The following is a 12,071-nucleotide window of genomic DNA, read 5'->3' on the forward strand; positions in this document are numbered from 1 at the left end:
GGGGGGCTGTCAGGGGGCAGGAGTGGGGAGAGGGATCGGAGCAGTCAGGGGACAGGGAGCAGAGGGGTTTAGATGGGTCGGGAGTTCTGGGGGGGGGATGTCAGGGGGTGGGGAGTGGTTGGATGGGACATGGGAGTCCCAGGGGTCTGTCTGGGGGTGGGGGTGTGGATAAGGGTTGGGGCAATCAGGGTACAGGTAGGGTCCTAGGGGGCCAGTTAGGATGGGGGGGAGGGTCTCAGGAGGGGGCAGTCAGGGGACAAGAGGCAGGGAGGCTTAGGTAGGGGGTGGAGTCCTGGGGGGCAGTTAGGGGCAGGGGTCCCAGGAGGGGGCAATCAGGGGACAAGGAACGGGGGGAGGGTTGGGGGTTTTGAGGGGGCGGGAAGTGGAAGGGGCAGGGGTGGGGCTAGGGCAGGACGGGGGCGGGGCTCCTCCCGTCCTCTTTTTTGCTTACTGAAATATGGTAACCCTAAGTTAGCATAGTCCCCAGAGTTAGTTTCATTTCCGTGGATGATAGTCCTGGATGGGTATAAGTTTTGAAGTAATTTGGAATTATCTGGCGTTAAAGGTTCCCTATGAATGAAAAACTATTAAATTTCCTTGCTACTCTTGCAGAGTTAGATAATACAGGTAGTTGACTGGGAATAAATGGATCATCACTGGATTTTTTTTCACTGGTCATAGGTTGGATTTCATAATATTAGGGCCAAAATTTTTACATTTCAGTGTCTAAGATGAGGCAACTAAATCCACACTTAGATATCTAAGAAATAATACAGTAAATGTTTCGTCAGTAGATGAGAAGAAATTGGTATGCTCTCAATCTTACTTACTATTATGTTTATCACTGTAACCTGTTTACATTAAGTGCCTCTTGTTTTGCTTACACCTTTTCTGGTTCATCTCTCTGCATCTCTTACCTAACCAAAGGAAGTGTACAGTGTAATCATTCTTTTATGCTTATGTAATAATGTATTATTTTTATTTCACCAGGAATTTGAACAGTTTAACAGAAGGTTGAATGAGGTGTCTAAAAGAGTCCGTATTCCATTGCCAGTGTCAAATATTCTTTGGGAGCATTGTATACGACTAGCCAATAGAACTATTGTGGAAGGGTAAGTGGTCTATGAACGCCTCTGTAAAGTTAGTCTTCAGTAAATATTTCTGTAATGGCAATGTTTGTAAGGTGAGGGCCTTAGATTCCATAAAGCTGTGAACTCCACTTTGGTGGACTCTTGCACCTGATGTCAGCGAGGCTCTTTGCAGGCACAGGAGCTTGCTTACATTGAGTTCATTTAAAAGATTGGTCCCTAAAATATGCTAACAGGTGTGGGGGTGTGCAGACACATGGCTGTTACTGATGATTGACACTGTATAGTACCCAAAAGTGTGGACGTAAAATAAGACACACCCTTTTCTTAGATAGCTTACAGTCTTTAGAGGACTATACGTCGTCAAAGTAGTGAGGAGAAGAGATCAACACAGAATAGTATCTAATACAAATATATGATATAATGGTAGCCAGATTACCGTGCTTCTGTCTGATGATACCCTTGCCAGGAAGGGCATGGAGACTTGCTAACATGGAGTTCCATCCTGAAGACCAGCCTAGCAGTACCACTAAGATGCGAGGGAGCAGGAAGCTTCCTACCCATTCATCCACTATTGTTTGTGGTAGGGAGAGATAGGAAAACAAGTGAGGGGCTCAGTCATAGTCCCCCCACTCCCCACAGGGACTGTAAATGGGGGGCTCTGCCAGTACTGCCAGTTTGTACTCGGCACTGGGGACAGCAGCACATCTTTTGACATTTTGTTGTTTGTTTGTGTTCTTGTCCACTCACCCATGGCTCTCACCACACCTCTCTTCTGCATCATGATATCTGCCATCCTCCTACTTCCTCCTTCTCCTTTCTTCCTTCTTTCCTGCTGACTCTATCTTCCCTTCCTCATTACCCTCACCCGTTTACAGTTCCACCACCTCTGCCCACTCCTTTTTCCCTTTGCAACTTGATCTTCCCTTTCCTGCCAGCATAAGCCTAGGTCCCCCATCTGTATCCTCCTCCTCTTCACCTCTGATGACATCTACCCAAACCCTTCCCGTACCTTTCTACCCCCCTCTCCACTTCTCACCACCACCACAACAGCTCTCCTCATGCCAACTGTCCTATTCTAACGCCCATCCTCCTTTGTCCTCCCCTTCTCTTGCTGTCTCTGGAACATCCACTCCAGCTCTAAAAAGATCACAGCCATCCATAACCCCTTTGTATTCTGCTCCCTCCATTTCTTGTCTCTTACAGAGACCTGGATCCCTACAGTTGACATTGCTTCTTCAGGTGCCATCTCTTACAGAGGGCCTTCCTTCTCTCTCACTCCTTACCTTGAATGAGACTGTGATGGGAATATTGGCCTTTGCCATTCCCATTCCTGCTGCTTCCAATCCCTCCCTTTCTCCTCCCCCATCTTTCTTCTCTTTTGAACACCACTGCATCCACCTCGTCTCTCCTCGACCCCAGCATGTTGCTGCCAGGCCTACACTAGTGCCCACCCAACTTCTCCCCATCAGTCGTCCCTTCTGATTTCAGCTCCTGATGCTCTCTTTTCCTCCTCGCAATCTTCTCTACTGATCCTCTGTGACTTCAGCTTCCATGTTAATGACCCATCTGACCCCTTGGCTGCACACATCTCCTCACCCTCACCCTCACCTCCTCATTTGGCCTGCAGCCCTGGTTTAACTCTTCCATTCACTTGACTTGGTCGTCCCCTCTTTGACATGGCCTCTTTCAGCATCACCCATCAGCCTCAGCCTCATGCCCTCTCATTCAGTCTTTCCATGACTCCAGTCCATCAGCACTGATGTCTCATCTGCTCTCCACCCTCTCCTTCCACTTTTCTATCAATACGAGTTGATTCTCTCCATGCTTTCGTATCCTCCACCTGTAACTCTTCTGTCCTCCTCTCCCATCACAAGGTCTTCGTTGCCAACTCCCAGCCCTGGATCATCCCCAGTATCCGCTTCCTCCCTTCCTGCTCTCATGCTGCTGAGCATCTCTTGCAGAAATCCTGTGAAAGGCTGACTTCTTCCACTGCAATTTCATTCTCTCAGCCTTCAGTTCTGCCGTCCAGGGCCGCCCAGAGAGGGGGGGTAAGTGGGGCAATTTGTCCCGGGACCCGCCGCCGAAGACCCCACACCCCCTGAATCCTCTGGGCGGGGAAAAGTAGAAGATTCTTGTCTGTTCGCATCCTCTAATACCCTCCACTTGCCCCAGTGACGCCATCCTCAACCCATCTCCTGATCTCCTTTGCAGCCACTCTCATCCTGTCCCTTAGTCTCCCTGTCTTTCCCCTCAGATTACAAACACGCTGTAGTCTCGCCCATCTTGAATCCATTCATATTGATGCTGCAAAGACCATTTTCCTAGCCTATCACTTTGACCATGTCATCTTCTCTTTGAATCCCTCCACTGGTTGCCTCTTCCCTTCTCTATTGCATCAAACATAAGCTGTTCGTTTTCACTTTCAAGGCCTTTCATTACCTATCCCTACCCTACCTCTCTTTTCTCTCATTCAATATGAAAATGTTGACTCTTGCCTCTTATTGGCCCACAGTGCCAGCCTCCATCACCCCCTTGTCAAATTTTCAGACAAGCACTTTCGTGGTTTATCCCATGCTGCCTTTCAAGCTTGGGAGGTGCTCTCTGTAAATGTCTCTGACGCTCCCACATTATCCTCCTCCAAATTTCTCTTTAAAACTTTTTTTTTTTTTGGCCATGATGCCTAAAAAACAAAAAAACATTGACAACAGTTAGACTGCTCGTGTGCTGAGGCCACTGCCTGTCATGCTGACCAATGCTGTTTCATTGTTTCCTAGGACTCCCCTTTCTCTGTCTTTACCCACCTGTTGTCTCTTTTCTTATATTTAGACTGTAAATTCTTTGGGGCAGGGACTGTCTTTTTGTTCTATTTGTACAGCACAGTGGTCCATGAGTGGGACTCCTAGGTGCAATGGTAATACAAATAATAAACAGTGAAAATAATTTTGCATCTGGAAGAGTGAGGGCGTGAACTCTTAGCCTTCAAGTCAGAACCATAATTATATGCATCCTTATGGTTTTAAGGCCTAAGATACAAATGAATCCCACTTATCTCACAGATGTTGTTCACCTCCTTTTAGTCATTTCTTTTCACTTGTTACCCATTTTAGTTATGCCAATGTCAAGAAGTGTAGCAATGAAGGGCGTGCCCTGATGCAATTGGACTTCCAGCAGTTTTTAATGAAACTAGAAAAGCTAACAGACATTAGACCTATTCCGGATAAGGAATTCGTGGAGACCTACATTAAAGCTTACTATCTGACTGAAAATGACATGGAGCGCTGGATCAAGGAGCACAGGGTAAGAGTTGAATTTTGATACTTTTCTTTTATCAAGACTGTTTTTTTCATGGTGATGGTATCACATTAATAACAATACACTCTCAGTGCTTTAGAGTGTGTGTGTGTGTGTGTGTGTGTGTGTGTGTGTGTAAAATATGTACATGGCTACTGATTTTCCATTGCACACATGGATCACCAAACATGCTTCAATCATTTTTTGTACCTAAGGTGCCATAATTTTCCATTATAAGCCTTTAATACATATAAACGAATATTCACAGATGGAAGACCAATCCATGTCTCATAATGATGTGTACCAAACAAATATCTAGCTTATTAAGTGAAGAGTGTGACGGGTTGGATCACAGAAACCCCCTTGGGAGCTGCCAACTGATGTGCCAAGACTACTTCTATTCCTGTTTTCCCTGCCAGCTCAGGACTCCAGCACCCTGTCTTGCTGAGCCAGACACTCCCATCTGCTCCGACAAAGACCCAGGGTCTGAATTACCTGCCCCAAAGCTGCAGGTTTACCTGAAAACAGCTCACAGAAGTGTACTTGTCTTTAGCACTCAGATGCCCAACTCCCAATGTGGTCTAAACCCAAATAAATCCGTTTTACCCTGTATAAAGCTTATGCAGGGTAAACTCATAAATTGTTCGCCCTCTATAACACTGATAGAGAGAGATGCACAGTTGCTTGCTCCCCCAGGTATTAATACACACTCTGATTTAATTAATAAGTAAAAAGTGATTTTTATTAAATATAGAAAGTAGGATTTAAGTGGTTCCAAGTAGTAACAGACAGAACAAAGTAAGTCACCAAGCAAAATAAAATAAAATGCACAAATCTATGTCTAATCAAATTAAATACAGATAATCTCACCCTTAGAGATGCTTCAGTAAGTTTTTTTTCCTCAGACTGGACACCTTCCAGGCCTGGTACAGCTCTTGTTTCAGCTCAGGTGATAGCTAGGGGATTCTTCATGATGCTCCTCTCTCTCTCTTTGTTCTGTTCCACCCATTTATATATCTTTTGCATAAGGCGGGAACCCTTTGTCCCTCTGGGTTTCTTCCTCCCCCCCCAGAAAAGCATCAGGTTAAAGATGGATTCCAGTTCAGGTGACATGATCACATGTCACTGCAAGACTTCATTACCCACTTGCCAGCGCACACATATACAGGAAGACTCGCAGCCATCTGTAGACAATGGTCCTGGTTAATGGGAGTCATCAAGATTCCAAACCACCATTAATGGCCCACACTTTGCATAATTACAATAGGCCCTCAGAGTTATTTCATATTTCTAGTTTCAGATACAAGACTGATACATTTATACAAATAGGATGATCACACTCTGTAGATTATAAGCTTTGTAATGATACCTTACAAGAGACCTTTTGCATGAAGCATATCCCAGTTACATTATATTCACTTATAATATTTTTATAGAACCATAGACTGCACAATGTCACAAAGAGTTACTGTTAATCTTTTATGCATGGCACTAGATTACCTGTGGGAGGGAAAAAAAACCATTAGTCTACTTTATCATCTTCCAAATCCTTCCTTATAACTAATTTGTGCTGGGATGTCTACAGAATCCTGCCATTGCACTGGTAACAGCCTGGCAGGTGGTGAGCTTTATTGTGCACACAGCTAGTCTATACAAATATGTGCTCACTCATTGTTAATTCATCCTCTGTCCTTCCTTCCCCTTCCCATTTGATAGTTTCATCTCCCTCTTGCTTCTTCCCATTAGCCTATATTTTAAGTAGGATTGTAAAGCGATTAAAAAAATAATCGTGATTAATCGCATTGTTAAATAATAATAGAATATCATTCATTTAAATATTTTGGATGCATTCTAAATTTTCAAATATATTAATTTAATTTACAACACAAACTACAAAGTGTTACAGAGCTCACTTTGTATTTATTTTTTATTACAAATGTTTGCACTGTAAAAAATCAAAAAATAGTATTTTTCAATTCACCTAATACAAGTACTGTAGTACAATCTCTTTATCATGAAAGTTGAACTACCAAAGTTAGAATAATGTCAGAAAAACACTGCATTCAAAAATAAAACAGTCAAATTTTATAGCCTGCAAGTCCACTCAGTCCTACTTCTTGTTCAGCCAGTCACTCAGACAAACAAGTTTGTTTACATTTTCAGGAGATAATGCTGCCCACTTTTTGTGTACAATGTCACCTGAAAGTGAGAACAGGCATTCTCATGGCACTGTTGTAGCCGGCAGCATTGCAAGATATTTACATGCCAGATGCACTAAAGATTTATATGTCCCTTCATACTTCAACCACCATTCAAGAGTACATGTGTCCATGCTGATGACAGATTCTGTTCCATGTCAATCCATAGCAGTGCGGACCGATGCATGTTCATTTTCATTATCTGAGTCAGATGCCACCAGCAGAAGGTTGATTTTCTTTTTTGGTAGTTCGGGTTCTGTATTTTCTGCATTGGAGTGTTGCTCTTTTAAGATTTCTGAAAGCATGCTCCACACCTCATCCCTCTCAGATTTTGGAAGGCTCTTCAGATTCTTAAACTTTGGGTCAAGTGCTATAGCTATCTTTAGAAATCTCACATTGGTACCTTCTTTGCATTTTGTCAAATCTTCAGTGAAAGTGTTCTTAAAATGAACATATGGTGGGTCATCATCCGAGTCTGCTATAACATCAGATATATGGCAAAATGTGGGTAAAACAGGGAAGGGACATACAATTCTCCCCCAAGGAGTTCAGTCACAAATTTAATTAATGCATTATTTTTTTGAGTGTCATCAGCATGGAAGCATGTTCTCTGGAACGGTGGTCGAACCTTGAAGGAGCATACGAATATTTAGCATATGCGGCACATAAATACCTTGCAATGCGGCAACAAAAGTACTATGCAAATGCCTGTTTTTATTTTCTGGTGGCATTGTAAATAAGAGGGCAGCATTATCTCCTGTAAATGTAAATAAACTTGTTTGTCTTGGCGATTGGCTGAACAAGAAGTAGGACTGAGTGGACTTGATTTGTAGGCTCTGAAGTTTTACATTATTTTGTTTTTGAGTGCAGTTATATAACAAAATCTGCATTTTTAAGTTGCATTTTCAGGACAAAGATTGCACTACAGTACTCATATGAGGTGAATTGAAAAATACTGTTTATTGTTTTATCATTTTTACAGTGCAAATATTTGTAATCATAAATATACACTCTGATTTGAATTACAACACAGGATACAATATATGAAAATGTAGGAAACATCCAAAATATTTAATAAATTTCAGTTGGTCTATTGTTTAACAGTGCAATTAAAAGTGCGATTAATCGCGATTCTTTTTTTAACTCAAAAACATTAATTGCGTTTAATCGCATGAGCAAACGGTGATTAATCGATAGCCTTAATTTTAAGCTCTTTAGATCATGGACTGTCTAGTTAATACATGTTTGTGCACAATGGGACCCTGATTGGGGCCTACTGTGTAAGCCTAATATAAGCAAAACTAACAACCAACAGGTCACCCTTATTCAAGACCTGATGCTGGCAAGATTTGGTAAGCCGACCAGCTGCCCTGAGTCCAATAACATAAAGAAGTAGAACAGAATGTCACATGCAAATTAGAGACACCCCAGCAGCATTGCATACATGTTACTTACTTTATTATTAGGTTTAGAATACATAAACAAGTGTCTATGCCACCCTCTCATTGCTCTTACCTAAGATATTTTATTGTGAAAATTACAGTTATAAATTGCTTATGCCACCCTAACAGTAAATACACACACTTACTGATCAGGTGTAAGAATTAAAGCCCTCCACAGAAAGAATAATAATAATAATGAAATCCCTTCTTGCCCTCAATCCTCTGCTCTCCAAATGCTGTGGCAAACATATGGATCCTGCAGGTGTTAGCCAAAAGATTGAGGTCTAGATTGTAGCAGATCAAAAAGTGGGGAGTAGAAAGGTAAGAGCCACTCAAGCAACACAGTCCACAGGTGCATAAAAAACTCCTTCTAATCAATGGTGTCCCAAGTGGCAGTTAAGTTCAAGAGTGTGTGTATAAACATTTTCTCTGTATCCATTGTTAGAGAAGGCCAGATAATACTACCAGTGTGGTTCCTACCCCACACAAGATCTAAAACCTAATGAACCAGTATCTAGACCATCTGAGGATGCCACAAACTCCCTGAGTTGTCTCACCACCATCTGCTTGATAACCTTTACAAAAAGTAGCAGTTAGAAATAGGTTGGTCAGTAGTTAACAAACCTGTCAACATTAAGAGTTGGATTCCTGAACAAAGGTCTCACAGCAGCCTTTTTAAGAATAATAGTCTCCTGTCGACCTTCAGGAGACATTGACAGTCTCCACCGCACTGGACCTAGTGGCGGCCTTCACCAACTGAAAGGACATGGGATCATCTTGACGGTTGTAGTTTGAAGCACCCCTAACTAGCTACAACAGACAACAAAATAAAACCCTTTGGTACTCCCACACAAGAAGACTGTAGGGCAGATGAGTGGTCACAGCACTCTGTGTTCACTTGACAGGGATGGAACAGCCAGTCAGGGACAACTCTTTCCTTTTCCTTTGAGTCTGCTACTTTGACAGCAGTAGTCCATGACCAGTTGTAACAAAGACAGTTGATCGATCAAGAGGGCTGGAGGGGCTTTTTAGAAAGCATTGCAATAATGAAATATGGTTGGTGGGCTGAATAGTGACAGCATAAGTCTAAAATACTTCAAGGGTCAGAACAAGAAGGAAGGAGAGGAAATGCTTAGCGAGGTATAAGGGTGTATATGTAGAAGTAAGGATACAAATAAGAAATGGAAAACTTAGGCTGAATATCAGGATAATCTCCCTGAAAAATCTAAACGTTGTATAATACTTCCCTGGGAAGGGCTGAGAACTCCTCCTTCATTTGGAGCATTTATAACCAGACCGGACAATACACTAATAGAAGTATGCTAGAGGACAAGCCAGCACTGGCAGGGGCGGGTGGACTGGATGATCTACTAGGACTTTTCAGTCGCTAATTCTTGACACACTATGAGAGTCCAACATTTCTTCAGACTCCCTCTGATACTGTAAGTAGTGATTTTTGAGTGTACATAGTTTTTTCTCATGCCAGTTATATAACCGTACACTCCTTTAAGCCTGTTGGAGCGCTTTCCAAAATACTGTACAACCGCCATGCCTTCAAAGAGCCACTCTTATGTCCAAGTGGGTTAACAAGTCGAGGTTGGCTCATCAGTGAGTGGGCAGAATCTTTTCCCAGCATAATCATCAGCATGATTGTTGGGGGTGTTTCAGTCAAACAATGCCTGCCTAGTTCAGCCTCGTTAGTACAGACAGCAATGTATTCTGAAAAGGTGAAGCTGGTACAGTATTATGATCCAAGTACAAGAAAATTGCCATATGTTGATTACAAAATTGGAAAAATCTTCCACAATCCTGTCTAATGAGAATTTGACAAATTGGGACTTTGAGTTAGTTCCCAGGGTTCACACACCAGAATTTAAATAGCTGTGAGCTGGAGAGCATAATGGATAATGACATGCAAAGAAGTCCATTATATGCTGCTATTGGAACTCTGGGAAACAAATGGAAGGAAATTGGCCAGTTTTGTGGAAAGCTTTCTCACTATTAGCCTCCATCCCTTAATAAAATTAAAAATATCTGAAAAGTTGCATGGAACATAAAATGCACTGATTAATCATCCAAAATGAATGTTTATAATTAAGCTATAAATTTTAAGTTTCTCCGTCTCTGCAAATGGATTTTTAAAACAAAGTAATAAAGCAAAAAAAAAAGTAAAAGAAGCATATTTTTTTTCCTTCATCCAAAATGAGGAGCCAGAATCCAACTTACTATCTTAGCTATTTCTCCATCTGTGTTTGCATAGTATCTAGTGCTACTGCAGTCTAAACAATCAATAATTGTACTGTTTGGGGCCACGCACTGTTAGGATGAAAAGTCTTTTGAAATGATACATTGAATCTATGTTCCAGGATTATTTTAAATCCAGCTAGAAGTTTGCTTTACTTGGGTGAAAACAATGCATTTGCCTCATTATATCTTGAACTATGAGAAATAGTAAGCAGTCATTTGTTGACCTACATTGAATAATTCTCATTTGTATTTGCTGGTGGAGGTTACATTTTGGAGTCTCCTTTTCAGCAAAATAAAGGGGAATTCTGGCAAATCTGATGTTTTTACAAGTGTTAAAAATTCTATTAAAATTTTTACAATATTTTTAAAATTTGTTCTTTATCATACAGTAAAACTAATGTTGAAAATCCTATTGGTAAAAATATTAAGTAAAAGCCAAGTGGAAGTGAGAATTCAAAAAAACAGGTCATTAATTTGTTAGTCACTGTTTCTTTAGCAAATTGTTGCAATTGTATTAAAGGTTTATCCAGTTAGCATATTTTTTTCTAAGGAATGGAAAATACATTTTAAGTGGCTTAAGATGTTTAAGTAGTCACAGAATTACTTTCTGTCCAACACTCTTTTAAACTGTAAGCATTTTCCATTATAATCTGCCATGTAGCAAAACACTAATTATTTTGTTTACAACCACATGAATATTATCCAGACCTGGCTAAGCTAGCAGCTTTAAATATATTTTTTTGTGTACCAAAAGCTTCTATACACTGAAAAATTAATCAGTTTTTTTATTTAACTGCATATTTTTGTCTGGTTATTTGATATAAAATGATCTGCTTTATTTGGCCAGGAATATTCCACCAAGCAGTTGACCAATCTGGTGAATGTTTGTCTGGGATCACACATCAACAAAAAAGCAAGACAGAAACTGCTAGCAGCAATTGATGACCTAGACAGACCTAAAAGATAATTGGAGAAAGTTCCTTTTCTTGTGATTTGAACCTTCTTCTGTTAATATGCTGCATGCAGACCAATCTCTCGTGGACTACTGAGGACATTTTGTTAACAAAAATATTGTGCATGGCCTTTCTTATTTGTGTTGGAAACACTTTGAATCAGTCTGGTATTCTCAAATATAACGTTTATAACCTCTAGTCTTTTCTGTTTCCTTTATTATTTTCCTGTATTAAAAGGACACTATTATTGTGCCGGTTGTTTAGCTGTATATTTTGCAAAAGGGTATACTATAAGTAAATCAAAATTACAAGGAAACACATTGGCTTAATATATAGTTGGTGCATTTTTGGTCAAAGAACCACTTAAAATATGATACTTTTTCATCTTACACCCTTCCACCTTTGGAGCTTGTGTTTTATGATGAACACATGTAAAGTGAAGGAAAATGTACAGTCTCTTCTAATGATGAACCTTGTATGTGGATTAAGAGGGCAAATCAGCAAATTAATATTGTAATATCAAAACCATAGTCGTCTTATAGATTTTAAATGTAAGTTTATTTCAAAATTGTCATATCAAAATAATTGACCAGAAATTATGGGAAAGTAATAAATACTGTACACTAATATGAATTGATTTGTGAAAATTCCTTTGCTAGTTTTTACAACATGTTATGTAGTTTATAACAAAAATTAGTACAGTTCCCCCATAACCCTTTTCCCCCTCTTCCTCGTTCCCACACAATAATGCTAGGAAGTAGGAGGAATGATGTGCTGGCTAGAATACTGGCCTAGGACTTGGGTCAGCTGGATTCTACTCCCTGCTTTGCCACAGACTTCCTGGGTGAT

At 40.7% G+C, this 12,071-nt stretch overlaps 1 protein-coding gene across 4 annotated transcripts in view; it reads left to right on the top strand.

The window, feature by feature from the left end:
- VPS50 (VPS50 subunit of EARP/GARPII complex) overlaps positions 1-11,855 on the top strand; it is a 170,139-nt gene extending 158,284 nt beyond the window's left edge. For all 4 annotated transcript variants that reach the window (XM_034760445.1, XM_034760446.1, XM_034760447.1 and 1 more), the window contains 3 exons: positions 991-1,112; positions 4,199-4,388; positions 11,117-11,855. In XM_034760445.1, coding sequence (XP_034616336.1) covers positions 991-1,112; positions 4,199-4,388; positions 11,117-11,236 — 432 coding nt within the window. In that variant the 3' untranslated portion in view covers positions 11,237-11,855. The remainder of the gene's footprint in view (positions 1-990; positions 1,113-4,198; positions 4,389-11,116) is intronic.
- Positions 11,856-12,071: the final 216 nt, after the last annotated feature.

The sequence above is a fragment of the Trachemys scripta genome, chromosome 2 (genome assembly GCF_013100865.1).
Source record: "Trachemys scripta elegans isolate TJP31775 chromosome 2, CAS_Tse_1.0, whole genome shotgun sequence".
Classification (NCBI taxonomy): domain Eukaryota; kingdom Metazoa; phylum Chordata; order Testudines; family Emydidae; genus Trachemys; species Trachemys scripta.